Raw genomic sequence first — 22,562 nt, 5'->3', positions numbered from 1 at the left:
CCACCCCAGGAATCCAGCTTGTCACTTGTCTACCCTCTATCTCTAAGATATCTAAGATAAGTATGAATCGCTGTATAATGTCATCTTATGCTTTATATTATATCAATGACAGTTTATCTTTCCTCAGTTCATAGTAAAGTATTTCTTCTCTGCATCATGTGGTTTTGTGATTAGTTACCCTCTGTGGTAACTCCTGTACCCATTTCATTTCAGTTCCTCACCGTGATTTATATTTTCAGGATTGCAGTTGTCTGGCTAGCCAAGCCATCCTGCTGGGTATACTGCTCAAAAGAGAAGGCCCCAACTTCATCACAAAGGAAGGTAAGAGTACATGTCTAAGAGAACATTTTAAATAAGAGGACCGCTGTAGCCTTGAACATGTATCAAATATGCATAAGCTATCCACTAAAATGTTGCAAGTTATTTCCCCCTTCACTAAACCTTCTTTTTCACTTTTGAATGGAAAATGTTCATTCATACCCCCTAGAGTGGAAGAGACTGATGTATGAACCCCTAACTGGCTTTCATGCAGTGATGCTTGATTGTTTCTCTGATTGTCTGAAAAGTATTGGAGCTTGGATTGTACCTGTGACTGTTAACCTCTGATGAATTCCATAGTTGTTTATTGACAGTTTCTATTTCCAGTTTTATCTTCTCTAATTTTTCAAGAATAACATTGAATTGTTATGTCTATAAAAATTAGCTCCCTCATGATCTGTAGCAGCCATTTGGAATGGAACATGACATTTAATAGAATTGTGGTCTGAAGATGGTTAATAAAAATAAATCATTTGTAATCATGTCTATGTCCACTCTGCATTAAGGATGAAACCCAGTTATCCCCCAGATTCACACTTGCATGTGGAGTCACCACTGTAAGGAATCTTTAAGTTCTCCACCATGGTCCACTTCTGACATTTTGTAATACAGAATAATGCAGAATACAGTTCAAGTACTTAATGTCTAGCTATTCAAAAATCTTTGGCTTATTTGAAAGTACTCTGTTAAGAGGTGTGTGTTGATACGGTTAGAACTGAAAAACAGCAGTGGAATTAATAATACATATAGTTCTGGTAATTAACCGAGCATAGTTATTTATTCAAATGAGATCTACTTAGTTTTTGCCTTATTATAGCTAAGAGATAACCTTCTTGAGTATTATACATGTGAATTGAATCGTTTTCCATTTCTTAGCTTGTTAAAGGCAGAGGAACTTTTAGCAAATTTCAAACAGAATCTTGCATATTTCTAATTAGCCTTAAAACTGTAAGTATAAGCAGAATCTCAGTTGTATTTAGGACATTCACTGAAATTTGCACTTTATCTAAAGCAGTAGGATTTTTTTTTTTTTTTTTTCTTTTTTTTTTGAGACGGAGTCTCGCTCTGTCACCCAGACTGGAGTGCTGTGGCCAGATCTCAGCTCACTGCAAGCTCCGCCTCCCGGGTTCACGCCATTCTCCTGCCTCAGCCTCCCGAGTAGCTGGGACTACAGGCGCCCGCCACCTCGCCCGGCTAATTTTTTGTACTTTTTAGTAGAGACGGGGTTTCACCGTGTTAGCCAGGATGGTCTCGATCTCCTGACCTCGTGATCCGCCCGTCTCAGCCTCCCAAAGTGCTGGGATTACAGGCTTGAGCCACCGCGCCCAGCCAACAGTAGGATTTTTAAAAATCAAGCATTTCATTAGAAACCTAGAATTCAGAATGGCTGTTTTTTTTATTGAAAAGTTTTAGTGCTTTTAAATAAAAGAAAATTTATATAAAATAGTTTATAATGAAAATGCTAAGGGAATGATTTTTTAAACCATTTTTATAAACTTGAGAATAATATTCATTAAATGTTTTAAATCTATAAAACCTTATGTGAAACATTGAAAATCATGTGCATCTACAGAATCTGAATATAATTTTATCTAATTTGTTAAAAGGCTATAAAAAGTTTAGAGTAAAATGTTAAAGATCTTGTTCTTTTGGTGCTCTTTCCTGTCACATTGTGATTTTATGAACAAAATCGTGGCCAAATAATGAAACCCACTGGTGTCTTTTGAGCAGTAGCATATGTTGGAATGATCATAGCCCCATGTACATAACAAGGCCTCAGTAAAGTTTTATTGAACAAATAAACGAAAAGTCATATGTATTAGAGTCTACAATATTTGTTCAATTGCTAATTATTTTACTATATTCTCTTTTCCTCTTTCCTGCAGTAAATTAAAATAGCATTTGTATTGTTAAAAGTTTAGATTGCATATTAATTAGGAAAATAGTTGAATTTCAAGAAATAAAGTACCAAAATTATATACTCAGACTAAATAGAATCAAGTGCTGGAGATAATCACACTCTATATATTTAAGTTACATATTTAAATATGTCAGTTCAGAACATTAATGGATCGATGTATCAACTCTAGTGAAGCACAGTGAAAATTTGAGTACTTTTAAGAGGAATAAATGTTATGCATTTAATTAAAAGTTTTGTTCAACAAAGACTCTTATCCAATGTCTAGGTACCGTTTCTGATCACATTGAGCGAGTCTATAGAAGAGCTGGCAGCAAAAAACTTTGGTTTGTATTAGTGTCCTTGTTGTTACGTTTTATTTTTGTGTTGTCATATTCGATAGCCTAAAGCAAATGGACCAGTCTTAAAGATGGTTATTCATCCTAATTTTTACTTTTAACCTCCAAGGTTACAGCACTTCCTAAGAATGTGCCTATGTAGCATGTCTCTCCCCGCACCTCCTCCACCAAAATTCTGAAAACAAAGACACTGTAGGGGTTGAACCTGAGGAGTATTCACTGGAATGATATGCTAAGAATTCTTTCCTACTCTACACCTTCTCTGCCCCAGCAAGTTCTGTTTTTTAATTTAGGAAACCTGTTCTGCTATTATAGAAGGCCATGGAAAGAGACCAGTGATTTATCTAATCATAAGCAAAAATAATATACTGAGAAGGCTATTCTCTTGTCACTTAAGTTGAATGAATCCCAGTGATTGTAGCTGCTTCATGAAAAATAACCAATTTGTTCTACAGAGGTAGTCTCTTCCCAGAGATTGAAAAAAAAAGAAGTAGGAAAGTTTAAATAAATAAAGTTGTTTAAATTCACAATGGAGTAGGAATGCCTAAATGCATGGCCCTCTGCATTTTGATGTAATTCTACAGAAATGTTTTACTAGCTGAATCTAACAAATATTGAAAGTCAAAGTGTATGTATAGATAGATATACACATCACACATTTTTTAATGATACATTATCCACTTAAAAAAAAAAAAGTCTCAAGAATGTCATAAGAACTCCCTTAACCTCAGTGAGCCTCAGGTTTCTAATCCCTAAAATAAGGGGATTAGACAAAACAATCTCTTAGGATATTTCAGTTATATTTTTATCATAAATATACCATTCCTCCTCAGAAGAAATAATGTAATAATCCTATAGTTAAATCTTTCAAATTTTCACTGTAAATTCTTAGTACAGTAAGACAGACATCAAGCCAATAAGTGATAGTTCTGGTAAACTTTCTTAGCCAGTAAATTTCAAGTGTGGTCTATAGTCTTATTTTTGATTAAGCACATCTGTTCTTGCTTTTTATGTATTACACTTTATGCATTTCAGATAAATCATTAGCTAGCAAACATTTAGAATGCTGATTGTTATGTTTGGAAGAACTTCTGGAAGTTTTATTTACTCTATTTTCCCTTTTATGGCTTTCCACTGACACACCCAGGTTGGCGGTGCGCTACGGGGCTGCATTTACCCAGAAATTTTCTTCCTCTATAGCCCCACACATTACTACTTTTCTGGTACATGGGAAACAGGTAACATGCACAGAATTTGAAAACCCAAGCTGCTTGAAATGTGTGGGCTTATTTGCACTCTGAAGGTTAAACATGTCTTTTGGTCTTAGAGTGTGTGGGTGAAAGCTTCTCTAGAAGTAGGAAGTGTTTGTTTCACTAACTTTATTAGTTATTGACTGAATTTTCTTTTAGTCATCTATGTTGAAATTAAGAAATATGAATGTTTTTTATAAGTCAGCTTCTGTGGATATCCTGAAATACCTAAAGATTGCAGCCAGTTTCAAAACTACATTTTTATTTTACTTTCTCTATCTAAAAGTTCCACGTGAAATTTTACTTTTGAGGGAAAAAAAATTATCTTATGTATTGCATGTGCTGTACTTTAAAAAAAAAAATCTGTTCTCCCTAGGTTCTAAGACTTTTTCAGCAATATAAAAATAGCAGTGTGAATTTCTTCCCCCAACATTATGACTTTATCATGAAAAAGAAATACTGGTATTTCATTGTAGCACTTTCTAAAATTCAGTACTAAGTGAATCCTCTAATCCAGAGATTTGGTTATCTAGGCACCAAAAGAAACATGACTTAGAATAGTTATAGAAATAGGTCACATGTACTAGTGACAGATTTAGTAATGAACTTGTTAATGCAAAATCAGAATACCCTCTTAATTCCTCCTATACACCCTCCCTCCCTAATCAAAATAATAACTAGGTTTTCTTTTTTTGCTTTTTAAATCGATAGTGTCATCAGTAATATTTTTGTCACAGCTTGGTGGCAGGGATGAGGTGGAGGGATCCCTCCCTAATTCTGAATGGTCCTGCAGTCTGGGAAATTTCAGCTGTTAGGTTCAATGTCCTGGGCAGTGTTTCCTCCAAATGATGATGTGAGGATTCAACCGTGTATATTTTAAAGATTACCCAGTCAGGGCCCGATGCATTCCTCATGTTTTAGATTTGTGAACATCTGGCCTGCTCTCTTCTTTGCCCCCAGGTCGGTTGTACGCCGTGCAGCAAGTCTTTTAAGTAAAGTAGTGGACAGCCTGGCCCCATCCATTACTAATGTTTTAGTGCAGGGCAAACAGGTAAGTATTTGCTTTTCAGACACTTATTTGGTCCCAGTGGCAAAGATTTCTGGCTAGGACCCTTACTTTTAAGTCTGGCAAGCCTCAGTGTCATAGGCCTCTCACTTTCAGATTTATAAGGGCTCAGGCATTGCTACAAAAGTCTCCTTCCTCAAGCAAAATCTAGTCAGAAAGATATTAAATGGGCCTTCCCCTTTTCCTGCTGCACCTTAGAGCTGTAATCTTCAACTCCTGTGTTGAGATCAATGCAGATGCTAATGTAGAAAATGGACCAATAACTACTAAAGTACTCCAGACAGGTTTCAGATAGGCAGAGCAGAGGTAGGTGAACAGCGAAGGGCACATATTCCCTTCCGCTCCACATAAGATCTGCCCCCTTAGAAAGCATGGTGTTCGTGCCCAGCCAGGGTCTCTGCATGCCAGTGCTGCTCCCCAGATCCCCCGCCCCAGGCCATCTCTAACCCCAGCTCCTCCCCATTCGCCAGGGCCAGCTCTGTCACCTCCTCCTCACGGAGCCATCTCCAGTTAGTAGTGGTCTCTGTCTCTGGATTCCCAAAATAGGTCTGTGACAATTCCCACAATCTGCCCTGGGTCCCAGTTCATTTGAATGTGTGTCTCTCACCTCATGGTAGGCCGTGAGCCCCCAGGGGTCAGAGTCTGAGTCTTGTCCAGTACACATCCTAGTGTGCCCAGCATGGGGCCTTGCTTGGAAAAAGCACTTGGTGAATGTGGGTTGAACTGAGCCTGTGCATGTGGGGTGTGGCTGCTCATTTTCTGTTTTGTTTTCTATAAGCTCTAATTTACCTGGCTGAATCATCCTTTGATTAGAATGAAAACCTGTTCACTTACTCTCCATCTCTTCTCTGTGAATATATGTGCTTTATTGTGTTTTCCTGAGAGTTAATCTGGGGATATAATAAGCTTTAGTAATATGAAGTACTTTAACGCTCTTCAATGGAATCAACCCATTGGTCATATTTCAGGGTCTTAATTCATTAAGATTAAAATTATTCATCCTTATATTTAGCTTTTGAAATGTTAGAATAATAAGCTATTTATTGTTTCATGTAATATTTAATAATTAAAAATAATTGTACTAATAAAAGATTCCTGCTGGGCATGGTGGCTGACACCTGTAATCCAAACACTTTGGGGGCCAAGGCTGGAGGATCACTTGAGGCCAGGAATTCGAGACCAGCCTGAGCACATAGCAAGACCATATCTCTGCAAAAAAAAAAAAAAAAAAAAAAAAAAAAAAAAAATAGCTAGGCCTAATGGCACATGCCTTTGGTCTCAGTGCCTTGGGAAGCTGAGGTAGGAGGATTGCGTGAGCCAAGAGTTTGAGGCTGTAGTGAGCCGTGATCATTCCATTGCACTCCAGCCTGGACAATAGAGCAATACCCTGTCGTTTAAAAAAATTAAAAAGAAAAAATACAAAAACTCCTAAGAAAAAGTTAAATCACTTCATATATGTTATTTTTTCCAAATTGTTGAGAGGTAGAATTTTTATCCCTGTTTGTTGGCTAAAACAGACCAAAATACAGGAAGTAACTTATCTAGTGCCTTTTCTCACCAGAATTCTTGCTTCCAGTGAGAGTCTCATATTTTTGCCCTGAACCAAGCCACCTCTGAAAGAAAGTTAAACAGGCTTTGAGAAGATATTTTTCCTTGGATTTTAGGTCCTTGTAGCATATCTGAAAAGAGAGTTAACTCTGCATATGAACACTCAGAAACTTTTGGAGATCTTCGAGGTCATCAGCACCTGACACTGGGAGAAAGGGTGGGTTAGGGTTGGTCCTGTCCAACTACACAATATCTAAAGGGAGCTTGCAGCCTGTGGTCCTGAGATTCTGCTCCCACATCCTGGAAGCCTCAGAGCCTACCCTAAGGTTGTGCCTGGACCATTGCTCATCACACTAGTATCTCTCTCAGGGTAAGTCACACTAGTATGTCTCCTAGGGTAAGTCACTTACAGAGCTAGGCAAGACTTGGAGGCCAGTAGCTCAGCTTCATTACCAGAGGCATGAAGTCCATTCTCTGACCTCACCTTATTTCTTTACAATAAAGAAATAAGAACATAGCATTCAGAATTTTTCTGAGTGCCCTAAGCACTGAAGTAATATTGTTTCGACCAGGCACATTCAGATCACCTCAAGCTCTGTGGAATGAAATCATGGCTTAGTCATCATTGCTTCCAGAAGCAATGATGTGCCTTCTGTTTGTTTTCTTCTTTACACACTGACATTTTAATGAAAGGATCCACACTCAGACTAACTGGTTCATGCCACTTGTGATATAATAAACCAGCAGTTCGCAGTTTTCACTCTATTATAAAATTGAGGCAATAGACTCCATGTTCTGCTCTCTTCCCTCATCTCTGTGGCCTTTGATATGCTATTCTTTTTTCCTGCCTTTTATGATGGTACACTATACATGGAAAAGAGATGGGAAGGGGTACTCAGGGAGAAGGGTGGCCTGCAGAGTCCCCTGGGAGCAGAATGCCAGGGATAGAGGAGAGAGAGAGAGACCAGCCTATTCCCCTTGCCAGCTTCAGCAGCATTCTGCTCAGAGTTTTTTTTTTGGTCATTTTGCTCTGTGCTCTCTGGTGTCCCAGGCTATGAACAGCCTGTTCCTTCCCCTCCACAGGTGAGAGATCTGTCACCACATATTTTAACCCTCACCAGGCACCTTGCATTATGCCCGGAAAAATGAGGGCTACACAGGAACTGGGTGGCGTCACACTTGCCTTTGAAGCGTTATAGTGTTGTTGAGGCGAAAGAATCTGCCTGAGAAACTATAAAAGAATCAAAAAGTGTATCTCTCAAATACCAAATTGTGTAGACTGTGCAGTAAAGTGAAACTCTTTAACCTATTCTGGTTTCTCTGGGGAGTTTCTAGAACTAAAGTCATTCAGAATAATTTTAACTTATTAGTTATTTATATTCCTTCCCTGCTTTTATCCACTCACCTCCACTCCCCTAACTGGAACCCTCACCTGCCCTTATATTTGAGACTAGACTGTGAACCATCATGATTTCCAGTGGGAGTCACACTTTGAAAGCCATTTTAATAAACAGCAGGAACAGTTACTCTGCCTAATTCCCTAGCTTATATAGAGTAATTTCAGCCTGCCAGTCATCCTGAGCCTTGAATTTTTTTTATTTTTATCTTTTAGTAGCTAGGAGAATTTTACAATAAAATTCTGTCACTCGTAGGTAACTCTGGGTGCCTTTGGGCATGAAGAAGAAGTTATCTCTAATCCTTTGTCTCCAAGAGTGATTAAAAACATCATCTATTATAAGTGTAACACCCATGATGAGAGGGAAGCGGTCATTCAGCAAGAACTGGTCATCCATATTGGCTGGATCATCTCCAATAACCCTGAGTTATTCAGTGGCATGCTGAAAATACGAATCGGGTGAGTGAAGTCCTTTGCATTTGCATAAAGAGAATTGTTCAAGTTGTCCTCTAACAGACCCAGCCTCTTCAAGTGAAGCAATGTTCCTGGTGTCTGGTGAGTATTCAGCAAAGTGCACCTGTCCTCTAAGCCATGCAGGCAATATCTAGGGGTATGCAAAATAAATGCCACTAGCCTGAAAGAATTCTTAACATTTATTTTATACCTGAATTAGATATAGTGAAGTAACTCTGTTGTCTGGTAAAATCAAACCCCAGAAATTTCAACAGCTGTGTCGTGTAAAACACTAAGCACAGTACTTGCAAAAATTCCTAGAAATAAAATGAATAGGCCTTAAGAGAAGAATGATTTTCAGTAAAACTGTCAGGAGAACACATTCAGATAAAAATTTGGTCCTTTTAAGAATATTCTATACCCATTTTCTACCAAAATCTAAGTATTGATTTTTAATATAGTTGTTCCTGGAGAAGAAATCAAAAGTAAGGCTCTGATGATCTTGAATATTCATAATCAAGAATTTTATGAGGCAGCATGTGTAGGAAAAATTAACCAGGCTCTGGAATTCAGCAGAACTGAGTTCAAGTTCCGACTGCCATTGTCATCTCAGTAACCTCGGATAAATGACTGAACCTCTCTAGCCTCGCTTTAATACCAGTTTCTTTGTTTTATATGAAAATGAAATGAGATATGTTTTAAAAGTCTATGACAAGCTAAGAAAGTATAAATGTTTCTTTTTTAAATACATTTTTGATTGTATAGGTATCATGTGAGTATGTCCTGATTGTAAAAGAGCCCAATGGTATCTGAGCTTATAATGTAATCTAACATGTGGCCAACTTTGGAGGGTGTTTCTCAAGTGTTTGAAAAGAATATACATTCTCTGTTGGATGCAAACATACATGTATGTGTATGAGTGTGAAATAAGTGCTAACTGTAAAATTGGAGTTTTAATATCTCTACTATCTGTATTTGATCATTGCTGATAAAAGTCTTAATTTCTCATTACAATTGTGGCTGTATCAATTTCTCCTTGCACTTTTATTTTTATCAGTTTTGCTTTATGTAGTTTTTTGTTTTTTGAGATGGAGTCTCATTCTGTCAGACAGGCTAGAGTGCAGTGGTGTGATCTCAGCTCACTGCAACTGCTGCCTCCCAGGTTCAAGCAGTCCTCCCACCTCAGCCTCCCAAGTGGCTGGGATTACAAGCATGTGCCACCACACCCAGCTAATTTTGTATTTTTAGTAGAGACAGGGTTTCACCATGTTGGCCAGGCTGGTCTTGAACTCCATACCTTTAGTGATCTGCCCACCTCAGCTTCCCAAAGTGCTGGGATTACAGGCGTGAGCCACCTCACCTGACCACTTTATGTAGTTTAAAACTTTGGTTTTGTCCATGTCACTTCATAACTTTTACCAATATATCTTCATGTCGTTGATTACTTTTCAACTTCTTTTTAAACTTCAAACATTTACAAGAATACAAAGACTCATATAATAAAGACTTATGTGCCTGTACGATCACCCAGCCTCAACAATACTATCATCTGGTCCGTCTTACTTCACCCATACCCCCATCTACTATCCACCTGTCCCCACAGTACCCTGTCAGTTTTGAAAGGCAAATCCATATCTTCTAATCTGTAAATACTTAAATTTGCATCTCAAAAACATAAGAACTTTTTCAAAACATAAACGCAGTACTGCTACCATGCATAAAAAACAATTGAATTATGTTTGTCAAATATTACTGCCATACCTTTCTCCATCTGTCATTAGAAGGGTTGGGGAGCATGAACTCTGCATCACTCACACTAGTGACTAGTTCCAAATCCTGGTTCTTGGCCCATGACCTTGGGAAAGTTATCTAATTTTGCAGAATTTCAAGCAGCTTGTGTGTAAACTTACAGAGTTTTTGTGAGGATTATCTGAGATAACCCAAAGGGCAAGCACCTAGAAAATGGGCCCTCAGCAAACATTAGATCTCTTCCTCTGAACATAAGAAAGGAGAACTCATTTGCCTGGGATAGTCACTTAAGTTACTTGCAGAAATGGGAATAAAATTCAAGGCTTTCCACTTGTAACTCTCAAATTAGTGGTATCCAGAGAGCTGAATTCAGTGGCAGGGGTGGTTTTGCCTTAGGGGAGGTAGAAGATTTTCTGTAGAGGAGTTATGTGGCAACTGTCTACCATTTGTCCTTATCCCATTGTCTCTACCTTTGCTGGTTCCAGTAAACAGCACCAAGGGCTCAGTGCATATTCACTAGCTCACACATTTGACTGGCTGTTAACTTCGAACAACAACATCTGCCCTGGTCCTACAAAGAAGGATTAGTCTTCAGGAAAATATTATTTCCTCTGCAAATACTGACATTGAAAGTATGACAAAATATAATTTCAAATTATTCTTACGCTTTGCCTCCTAAGCCAATGTTGATGCAGCAACAGGCAGGCAGATTTGTATTTCAGAAAGCTTTTTTTCTGTGGTTAACATAATGAGGCGCTCTGTATTTGACAGAGGTATCCTAGAATATTACAAGGAAGTGAAAAGTCTGCTCTAGACTTTTCTGAACTTTTCATAGCATCTTAATATTAGGTTGGTGCAAAAACAACTGTGGTTTCGGCCACTACTTTTAATGGCAAAAACCATGATTACTTTTGCACCAACACAATATATCTACTGTAGTATATAAGCAGCCAACTTAGAATCATCCCATTTTCTCAGTCTTGTGATGAATTAAGGTGCAAAATCTCATTTATTTGGTCTGTTAACTTGTACCTACTCAAGTTCCTTACACTGTAAAATGCTAAACAATACTGATCCTAGATTGGAGGCCTGGCAGACAAAAGACCAAAAAAAAAAAAAAAAAAATCTGGCATCTGGCACATCATAGTTACTACATGAACTCGAATACAATATGGATCATAAATTGAAATCATGTATGAGAAGTCATAAAAGCCATAAAGTTTTAGAAATAAACACTAAAGCCTGTTTCTGTGAGATAATGGCAGTGGTATACAGAAGCAAAAACAGGCAGAAGTACATAAGACTGAAGAATAAGAACACTGGAGTTAGGCAGACCTGGGTGTAAATCCCAGTTCTTCCACTTACTGACAAAAACAGCCCATGTACACTCTCCAAATCTCAGTTTCTTTGCTGTAAAATGGTGGTTCTCGTGCCGACTTCGAAGTTGTTGTAGGGATTAAGTCAGATAATATATGTGAAGAATTTTTATTTTTCTTCTGTCATTCATTGCTTAGCATATAATAGATATTCAATAAATAGTATTTGTGGCTACAGTGATGGAGGAAGAGGAAGAGGATGGTTTACTAGAGTGATCTTTTGAGTGTAGTGATCACATGTTATTTAAACTTGTCTCCTCTTAGATCATTACTGGAAACACTGCTAAGAGATGTACGATTATAAGGCAACCTGTCCTATACACTGATATGATTAACTACACCATTCCATTAATAACTCCATGGAGAAAAGTGCTACATCCTGATATCTTCTGTATATATGACTGGACTTTCATAAAAACAAGGCCCTGTTTAACTTGGTCATTTCCTGAAGGACGTGATTTAATTAAATCTTCTTTTATACTTAATTCCAATATCATGTGGCACAAAATCAAGTATGTTTATCAAAATTAAGAGCCATTTACTTCTCTAAGAGTACAGAGACATGCTTTCCTTTTGCTTTTCCTAAATCCCACATTACTAGCTCAAAGCAAACCACCTGACTCTGCTTATATACCATATGTTAAACAATCCAATGTTTATTGAGCATCTCTGATGAACGAAACTATAAGACAGACAGGAAGTAATACAAGATCTAGTTCCTATCCTTAGCAGAAGTAAATTTCTTAAATAAATCACTCCTTAATAAAAAAAAAAAAAAAAAAAAAAACTAGATTGTTCCCCAACTGAAATTGTCCTAGTGATTAGAACTGATCTTGTGAGATGCACATAAGAGTGAAATATACATCATAAGTCAGGCAGGGACACTATTAATACTCACAATGAGAATATAATGCCACAATCCCAGAATGAGTTTCAGGATGGTGAATAATTAAGGTTTCATAGCAAATTTCTTTATGAGTCAGTTGACCGTTAAATACTAAGTCACATGTTGCCACCGGACATTTTTACTTTGGATGACACAGTGTAAGGAAAAATTGTATGTCATTTCTCATGGAAAGCACTGAACATACAGAATAATAGATATCAAAACGGAAAGAACGCTATTTTTAGAATAAATACCCATTCCCATGAATAGAAAGAAGCATCAGGTTAGAGTTGAATTCAAGGAAGGGAATTACATGAGACTTGTAGAGGACCTAAATTAGCTTAAAATGCTGAATAAGCAGTAAAGGAAAAACTACTATAGACTGAAAAACACAGCCGTGTAAAATCTTGGGAAACTGTTTGCCTTCACTCTAAGGCTTTGTTTAAACCTCTGCAAGGATGGCTGTCACTTGAAAAGGCTCCCCGAACTAGAACACTTATTACAAAGAATGTGCTTTGGAAGACTTATAACCTATACTTCTCAGTCTATCTCAGATCAATGCCTGAGTCTGTGACAATAGACTCCATCTCCGTGTACGGAGATGGAGAATCACACTTCTTTTCATTTAGAGTTAACTCACATGAAAGAACCATTTCTTTATCCTCATATGAAGTCAAGAGGTTGGATTTGAAAACATTAGGGCAAACAGACTGAACAAATCAGGATATAACTCAAAGTTCTTATAACTGATTCAAAATAGCTCCAAATCTTCGAAAGAAACTATTTTAAGGGATAAGAGTGAAGGTCAAATTCTATGCAGGTAATTTACTTTCAATCAAAAGAAAGAAGAGACAAAGAAAGATAAGGAAATTTGACAAATATACTGTAGCTGAAATCATGCAAATCACTTAAAAATAATAAGCTAATTTATAAAATAATACTGAAAAATGTAACTTAGAAAGTAGAAATTTCAGAGAGAAAGTAACTGACACCAATTTTATGTATATTTCTCAGATACTTTTGCACACGTACATTACACAGATATATATGTATGGTATTGTTGTTTTATAAAAAGTGGAACAATACACTGCATCTTTTTTTTACATTTAATTTATCTAGGACATTCATAAATGTCAGTATATAGGACTTTATCTTGTTCAATGTAATGGTAGCACAGCATTTTATTATATGGCTGAAAACCAATTTATTCCAACTATTTTCTACTAATGTTCCCAATGTTTTCACTATTTCAAATAATGCTGAAATGAAGACTGCTACAAAATATATCTTTATGGTACTTGTGTGAATACTGTAAACTCCTTGGATGAGAACTGATGAATTACGATGTATGCAGATATTGCCAAATAGGCAATGCGTTTTTCACATGTGGTTTTGAAGGAAAAATGGGTAATAATGTTTAAAAAAGTACTTCACATTTACATGTAAAACTAGTGGAATGAAAAGGAGCTCAACCTGACAATAAACAGAAAAGGAAAAAAGTTACCCTGGTCGGTAACAGTGGGGCTATCCCTGCTTTGGTGTCCTCGTTGGATGTGGTGATTCTAGGTAAAGAATGTGAAGCTGTTTTGCAAGGGCAAAGCTTCACCATTATCACTGTGGTATTTGATAATTTGAGGTCCTCTCCCTATGACATTTGGAGAACAGCTCCATCTGGGAAGTGCTTTTTACACACCACAAATCTCAAAGTGCCGTAGGAGGAACCTCCCCCTTCTCCCAACACACACGTACACTCTCTCTCTCTCTCTCTCTCTCTCTCTCTCTCTCTCTCTCTCTCTCTCTCTCTGTCTCTGTCTCAGTCACTCTTGTCTTCTGGTCCTAACACACATACTCTCTCTGTCTCTCTCTCTCTCTCTCTCTCTCTCTCTCTCTCTCTCTCTCTCTCTCTCTCTCTCTCTCTCTCTCTCTCTCTCCTTGTGTGTGTGTGTGTGTGTGTGTGTGTGTGTCTCACTCACTCTTGTCTTCTGGTCCTAAGTTTGCAAAGGCCATGTACTCTCACAAGAGAAGTTCACCCTGGAAGAGGGGGCCCTTTCAGCCATGGTTGAGTCCCCTGTAGGCCCAGTGGAATGATCCCAAAGCATCTCTTATGGAAACTCCATCTCAGAATCCTGTTGGGGTTGTATCTTGCAATCTAACATGGTGTCACCTCTGCGTCACCTGGTAGACACTCATGACACCTGTGGCAAACGCCCTGAAATCCCCTCAGACCTATGCCCACAGCACTTTCCCACCACAGTAACAAAGATTTGGGAATGCTGTTTCTTCTCTAGGGATATCAGACAATTTCAGGTAACTGTCATCCTGTCTGTGGGGCTTGTGATAGTGCCCCTCTGAAGAGTAAAAAGATACTTTTGTGTCTTCTATGTTTTTATTAGACTTCATCCTTAATAAATTATACTTAGACCTGAGCCCTTTTAAGTGAATGGGCCCCTTGCATATTTGTTTATTAGCAGCAGCAAATACATACTCAGTATGTTTCTTTACAAATTTTACCTTGAATTAGTCCCTGGAAGGTTTTTCATTTGCTTAAAATTGGTGAGCAAATTATTCATTTATAGAGTCCTTGAATGTCAAATTTCCTATGAATTGTTGAACATGTAACTACTTCTGAGTTAGTCCTTTGTGTATTGTACTGGTTGTGGCACAATTTTAAAAGAAAGATAGGGAGGGAATTTATAGAATATGTTATTTTTTTTCTGCTTTATGGTACAATAAGCACATCAGACTCATTCTTACTTGGCTTTTGGGTATTGTTTCTCTCTTTTAAATGTTAATTATGATTAAAGAGATTGATTGGTCACGTTTGATACCATATTCTTCTTGGAATGCCAGCATTCACTAGGCTGAATGGACATAAGAAATAAGAACATTTGCCTTAATCATGGTACCTCTTACCCAGAATTCCCTTGCACTGTGTATACTTTCATCTCTGGTTTAACTACTCTCTCTCAGTGCTTTTTAAATTTTATTTATTTACATTACCCACTACTTCAACTGCTTTTAAGCCAATAGCACCATGTCCCTTTTCTCTTTTTTCCAAGGTTAATCTTGCCAATGCAATTTCTTCAACTTTACTGCTATCAGGCACTCCAGTGAACAAAATTAACCTGCTCACAGGAATGGTATTCTGGTCTGATAATGATTTGATTTGCTGTCTCATTATTGATTTGTGCTCCAGCTTTCCTGTTGAAATAGATCAAGTTCCTGACAGGCCCATTACTGTAAAGACCTCCAATCAACTGCTTTCCGCTGCAGGTCTGTCAGTCAAGCTTTACTTAGAGATAACCCCAGAGGATATATGTTATCAAGCCTTTTTCATCTCTGCTTTTCATACTGCCAGGACATCCTCTGTAAGCAATTATGATCCAGACATTCCTTGTCCTCTGATGCCCGAAACTGTATCTGTGGATCACACATTCGAAGCTTAGAGAGAGCCATTGTTGTCATAGATAGCAGACTATAACATTGCTTATGCACTAAAGGAAAGAGAAAATAATTATGGCACCAAGTTCATTAGCACAGTTCTGATACTCATTCCGAGGTCTTTGCTTTTGACATTTGATATGAGATAAGGAGGTGAGATGATGAAGCTCCCCTACCCCTATTATATTGTGATTGGATCAGTGATAGAGTGAGTCCACATCCTTCAGTCACCACAGAGCTCAGTTTGCCTCATCAAATTGTACTCCTCTCCATATTAATATGAATCAAGCCAAAAAAGTCCCTTCTTGCAACTTTCTCATCTTCTGTCATTTGGTGTGTCAGCTCTGGCTTCCATAACAAAATGCCATAGATGGAATAGCTTAAACACAGAAATTTATTTTCTCACTATCTGCAGGCTGGAAAGGCCAAGGTCAGGGTCCCTGCCGATTTGGTTTCTGGTGAGGGCTTTCCTCCTGGCTTGCAGACAGCTGCCTTCTGTGTCTTCTGTGTCCTCTGTTGGAGAGAGAGAGCTCTCTGATATATCATCTTATAAGGGTACTAATCCCAGCATAAGGGCCCCAACCTCATGACCTCATCTAAACCTAATTGCTTCCCAAAGACCCCATCTCCAGATACCATCACATTGGAGTTAGGGCTTCAACATATGAATTTGGTGGGGGAGAAAGAATTCAGCCCATAACATATGGCTTAGTTAAATGTTTGCACAAAATCATCTAATCATTTGTTTAACAGCAAACTTAGCAGATCCTTGTATTATATTGAAATCTTAAAATGATTATTTTAAAAAATTATTTTTTTTTCCAAGGATCAGTTCTATTCTGTATGGCATTTTTTTTTTCCAGAAAATTTCAGCTGGTCAGGTGCAGTGGCTCATACCTGTAATCCCAGAACTTTGAGGGGCCAAGGTGGGTAAATCACTTGAGCCCAGGAGTTTGAGACCAGTTGGGCAACATGGCAAAACCCCTTCTCTACAAAAAAATTAAAAATTAGCTGGGTGTGGTGGTGCCTGCCTGTAGTCCCAGCTCCTCGGGAGGCTGAGGTGGGAGGATTGCTTAAGCCTAACAGGTGGATGTTGCAGTGAGCCAAGATCACACAGCTGCACTCTACCCTGGGCGCCAAGTAAGACCATATCTCAAAAAAGAAAAAAAAGAAAAGTTCAGGTGTTCTGGTTTACCACTGCTATCAGATTTCCATGTACTTTATTTTATATTGTACTCCTTCATTGGGGCATATCGGAAATAAACATGCCAATACACACACTGTATCCTTACTAACCTCCAAACAAGAGTGTTTTTAAAAGGATAAGCTTATTCCCAGAACTGTCTGAGGAATACTAATATTCCTTTTTCCGCTTTTCCAGCAGTCCCAAAGAATTCATTGTCCTCAAGTCAAACTTGGATATATATGAAGGCTGATTTGGTCAGTCGTGTGAATCTACCACTTTCTCATTTGCTTATTGGCAAGTAGAGCACCTCTGGCTCTTAGACAGACTGAATGTATAAGGATCTGGGCCATCCATAACCTTCATTATTTTGACCTTCCACATTTTCTTTCTTTTGCCCTTCCTTCCTCCCTTCCTTCCTTCCTTCCTTCCTTCCTTCCTTCCTTCCTTCCTTCCTTCCTTCCATCCACGCATCCATCGTTTCCTTTCCCCATTTTGTATTTAAATGATTTTGTACTGGCCAGGCACAGTGGCTCACGCCTGTAATTCCAGCACTTGGGGAGGCCGAGGCGGGCGGATCACAAGGTTAGGAGTTCAAGACCAGCCCATCCAACATGGTGAAACCCCGTCTCTACTAAAAATACAAAAAGTAGCCGGGCGTGGTGGTGCATGCCTGTAATCCCAGCTACTCAGGAGACTTAGGCAGGAGAATCACTTTAACCTGGGAGCCGGAGGTTGTGGTGAGCCAGGATCGCGCCATTGCATTCCAGCCTGGGTGACGGGGTGAGACTCCTCAAAAAAAAAAAAAAGCTTTTGTACTAAAATGATCAATATCAGATTTTATGGCCCTTGTCATTGGGAATGAGGGATAATTAGCCTGATTTTCCTATGTCCTCCTTTATTAGTAGTCCTACAAATGGATAAAATGTCTTTGATATTCTTAACTGTGTTACTACTTGGTAATTTACTTTCTGTAGATTTCTGACAGCTATTAATAGTTGTATAGTTTATGTCTAAGGCTGTTTTGCCATTTTTATTTGAAGAATTCCAAAGAATAAAAAGATTACTTTGACCAACAATTTTAATGAATAAATGCCTGCCTCCCTCCCTCCTTTCCTCCCTACTTCCTCCCTCCCTCCCTCCCTCCCTCCCTTCCTTCCTTCCTTCCCAGAGCTCGCTGTGTTGCCCAGGCTGGAGTGCAGTGCCATGATCTGGGCTCATTGCAAGCTCCACCTCCTGGGTTCACACCGGTTCACACCATTATCCTGCCTCAGCGCCCCAAGTAGCTGGGACTAAAGGCACCCACCACCACGCCCAGCTAATTTTTTGTATTTGTTTTTTTTTTTTTTTTTTTTTTATTATACTTTAAGTTCTAGGGTACATGTGCATAACGTGCAGGTTTGTTACATATGTATACTTATGCCATGTTGGTGTGCTGCACCCATCAACTCGTCAGCACCCATCAATTCATCATTTATATCTTGTATAACTCCCCAATGCAAGCCCTCCCTCCTCCCCCCTCCCCCCTCCCCATGATAGGCCCCAGTGCGTGATGTTCCCCTTCCCGAGTCCAAGTGATCTCATTGTTCAGTTCCCACCTATGAGTGAGAACATGCGGTGTTTGGTTTTCTGTTCTTGTGATAGTTTGCTAAGGATGATGGTTTCCAGCTGCATCCATGTCCCTACAAAGGACGCAAACTCATCCTTTTTTATGGCTGCATAGTATTCCATGGTGTATATGTGCCACATTTTCTTAATCCAGTCTGTCACAGATGGACATTTGGGTTGATTCCAAGTCTTTGCTATTGTGAATAGTGCTGCAATAAACATACGTGTACATGTGTCTTTGTAGTAGAATAATTTGTAATCCTTTGGGTATATACCCAGTAGTGGGATGGCTGGGTCGTATGGTACATCTAGTTCTAGATCCTTGAGGAATTGCCATACTGTTTTCCATAATGGTTGAACTAGTTTACAATCCCACCAACAGTGTAAAAGTGTTCCTATTTCTCCACATCCTCTCCAACACCTGTTGTTTCCTGACTTCTTAATGATTGCCATTCTAACTGGTGTGAGATGGTATCTCATTGTGGTTTTGATTTGCATTTCTCTGATGGCGAGTGATGATGAGCATTTTTTCATGTGTCTGTTGGCTGTATGAATATCTTCTTTTGAGAAATGTCTGTTCATATCCTTTCCCCACTTTTTGATGGGGTTGTTTGTTTTTTTCTCGTATATTTGTTTGAGTTCTTTGTAGATTCTGGATATTAGCCCTTTGTCAGATGAGTAGGTTGCAAAAATTTTCTCCCATTCTGTAGGTTGCCTGTTCACTCTGATGGTAGTTTCTTTTGCTGTGCAGAAGCTCTTTAGTTTAATTAGATCCCATTTGTCAATTTTTGCTTTTGCTGCCGTTGCTTTTGGTGTTTTAGACATGAAGTCCTTGCCCATGCCTATGTCCTGAATAATGGAGACAGGGTTTCACCATGTTAGCCAGGATGGTCTCGATGTCCTGACCTCGTGATCTGCCCACCTTGGCCTCCCAGAGTGCTGGGATTACAGGCATGAGCCACCGCACCCGGCCAATAAATGTATTTTAATAATATGATAGATTGTATTTATTTGTGCTTGAATGAATGAACAACCTTCTTTCTTTGATGATTTTTGAGAACAATGCTGTCAATAATTTGCCCACAAAACTGCTGAGATTTTGTAAATAGAAGGAAGTCTAAGGGAAAACATTAAGGTCTCCAGCTATCTTTGTGCGTGATACTAAGGATTTTAAAAGATAAATGTGATAAACTGTGTTTAGTTTTAATAATTCAAGTTAGTGGAAGACTTTAAAAAGTAAGCCTTTTAAAAATAAAAATGTTACTTATTTTAGAAGATACCTCCTGAAGTTAATTGACTGTGATACTTGGCTTAAGTAACTCCAAGACTTCAGTTAAAAATTTGCATTACCTTCCTCTAACCTGAGTTTAAGAAGTCACATAACAAGAGTTTACTAACATTTTTATGACTCTTTAACATTTCAGAGCCTTTTTATAGACATTATTTGTTCCTCAAAATAATTTCAAAAAGTAAGTTCAATGAGTAATAGTAGTATTCCCATTTGGAAAGTAACCTGCCAATGGGGCAGTTGGTAAGTGACAGAATTAGTATTTAAGTCTGTCTTTGTTTTTCATTATGAAGAATTTTAAGTGTATAATGAATTATTTGGTGCATTCCCAAATACTCATTATTTAGTGGATATAAGTAGTGCTTAGCTATTTGTATTTGCTATATTTGCTTTATCTTTTATTTTGCTATAGTATATTATAAAGCAAATCCCAGACATTTAACTTTTACCTGTGAATATTTTAGTGAGTATATATCTCAAAAAAAGGACATTATCTCAATAATCCCAATACCATTATCATAGCCACCAAAATTAGCAGTAATTTTTTTAATATCACCAGATATTCAATTCTTATTTAAATTTCTCTGGGTTATCCCTGAAATGACTTTTTATAGTTGGTCTGTTTTGGAATCATGACATAAAACAAGGCTCATGGTATTAGTGGTTATATCTCTTAAATCACTTCATCTACAGCAGAAACTCCCACTTTCCTTTTCATTCTATTGACTTATTGAGGAGACCAACAGGCAGGTCTTTCGATTTTTAATTCAGTATTCCTTCTGTTATTCTAAGCTGCCTCAAATGTAAGTTTTAAATCTAAGTAAAGAAATGAATAAAATAAATAAATAAAATAAATAGAAGACAATTCTATGCCTAGTCCATAAAATAAAAATATAAATTTTTAATTTAAAGAAAAGGCCCACTGAGTAGTTTATAGTAACTAAAATGTTGCTGTACTAGCTAATTTCCTAAGTAGCTTAAACATCAAAGCATCCAAAAGAACTATGTTCTTTTTACTTTTATGCTTGTGTAACATTTTCGCTAAATACAGTAAGTAAGAATGAGGACGATATAAAGAAAGCCTAGTCTTTGCCAGTAACATAGGTGTAGTCCAGTTTTTCTTTTCGACTGGCTAGAGAAATATAAATGGTAAATCTTAATTCTGTTACATATTCTGTTGTTGTATATAACAGGAAGCTTTCAGGCATTTGTTGTTTGTAAATACTTCATCTTTATTGCTCTTACCAATGAACAGCTATTAAATATTCATTACATAGTATCAACAGTAATAGTATTGATTTCTAAAATATTAGTATGTTTCATCCTTGTGTATCTCTCATGCCTTTATAATCCATCTCAGTGTTACCCTAGACTAAACTCCCAACTTCCAGAAATGGCACCAACAAGCAATAGGGGAGAAGGTAGGAAGAGCTGAGAGTTGTCTGAGCTCAGGGCAGTAGAGGTTAGAACTGTCATAGAACTTGATACATGTCACCCTGTGGCTTATGGCCTGGCCCAGCAGGCCTGGTTGCCACCCTCTCTGGCTCAACCAGTAAGGTTTAGCATTTTTTCTTACTGTTCTCTACATCGAGAGACATTAGTCATCCCATGAGGATGCATCACTGTTGTTTTACAAACCAGCATTGGCAGAAAAAATAACTTTAATCTTTTGAATACATCTACCCTAACATTTTCATCTCTGTACCTACAATATCCTTGTAGGTTGTCTTTCAAGGAAGTGTATCAAAAGAAAGAGAAGGCATGGGGGAGAAAGGCAGCATGGGTGAATAAAGATGCATTATTTCCAGATGCTCAGTTGCACTGCCTGTGTTTGTTATGCAGTGTTCGCTAAAGGATTTAAGGATGAAGCATAGGAATCTGCTGTGTAAAACTAATTCCCTGGCTTTTCCTAATCGTGTATAAATTTCTCATTCCCTAAGGCACAGTATTATTTCCAGAGTTTTCTTTGGTTTTCATAACTAGTTTATCTGAGTTCTGTCCTCAGAATATAGTAAATGAAAGAAATGAAATTAATCTACAAAAATGCTTTTTAAAATCTCCTCAAAAAATTATTTACACATAAAATAATTAAATATTTTGGCTCTTTTACAACCTATTGATTAAAGTACATCTTTAATGTACAACTGTAACTAAGTTATAACTAATTGTATCCTTATATTTCAAAGACAGGTACTTGTCTGGCTCCTCTCACCCCAAAGGAATGACTACAAAGTAAAGGAAATTGGTTTTTAAAAAAAGCTTGAGATTTCAGAGAAAGGAACATTTACATAATAGCATATCTCAGCCTATTTCTTTTTTTTTTTTTTTTTTGAGACGGAGTCTCGCTCTATCACCCAGGCTGGAGTGCAGTGGCCGGATCTCAGCTCACTGCAAGCTCCGCCTCCGGGGTTTACGCCATTCTCCTGCCTCAGCCTCCCGAGTAGCTGGGACTACAGGCACCTGCCACCTCGCCCGGCTAGTTTTTTGTATTTTTTAGTAGAGACGGGGTTTCACGGTGTTAGCCAGGATGGTCTCGATCTCCTGACCTCGTGATCCACCTGTCTCGGCCTCCCAAAGTGCTGGGATTACAGGCTTGAGCCACCGCACCCGGCCTCAGCCTATTTCTTGAAATGTATTGTTTCTCTCTCTTGCTCTCTTTCTTTTTTTTTTTTTTTTTTTCATGTATCTAGTGTTAAGAAAATATAGTGTGGCAGCTGTTTGTATACAGAATAACACCACAATGG

The 22,562-nt window shown here is 38.1% G+C and overlaps 1 protein-coding gene across 5 annotated transcripts in view; it reads left to right on the top strand.

The window, feature by feature from the left end:
• PHKB (phosphorylase kinase regulatory subunit beta) overlaps positions 1-22,562 on the top strand; it is a 255,797-nt gene that overhangs the window by 220,049 nt on the left and 13,186 nt on the right. For 4 of the 5 annotated variants that reach the window (XM_030925696.1, XM_010354865.2, XM_010354863.2 and 1 more), the window contains 4 exons: positions 240-321; positions 2,505-2,562; positions 4,785-4,875; positions 8,091-8,293. In XM_030925696.1, coding sequence (XP_030781556.1) covers positions 240-321; positions 2,505-2,562; positions 4,785-4,875; positions 8,091-8,293 — 434 coding nt within the window. Of the gene's footprint in view, positions 1-239; positions 322-2,504; positions 2,563-3,721; positions 3,813-4,784; positions 4,876-8,090; positions 8,294-22,562 lie in introns of all 5 variants that reach the window. The other variant, XM_010354864.2, reaches the window with a different exon arrangement.

This window comes from Rhinopithecus roxellana, chromosome 20, assembly GCF_007565055.1.
Source record: "Rhinopithecus roxellana isolate Shanxi Qingling chromosome 20, ASM756505v1, whole genome shotgun sequence".
Taxonomy (NCBI): Eukaryota; Metazoa; Chordata; class Mammalia; order Primates; family Cercopithecidae; genus Rhinopithecus; species Rhinopithecus roxellana.
This window is presented reverse-complemented; position numbering and strand designations above follow the sequence as displayed.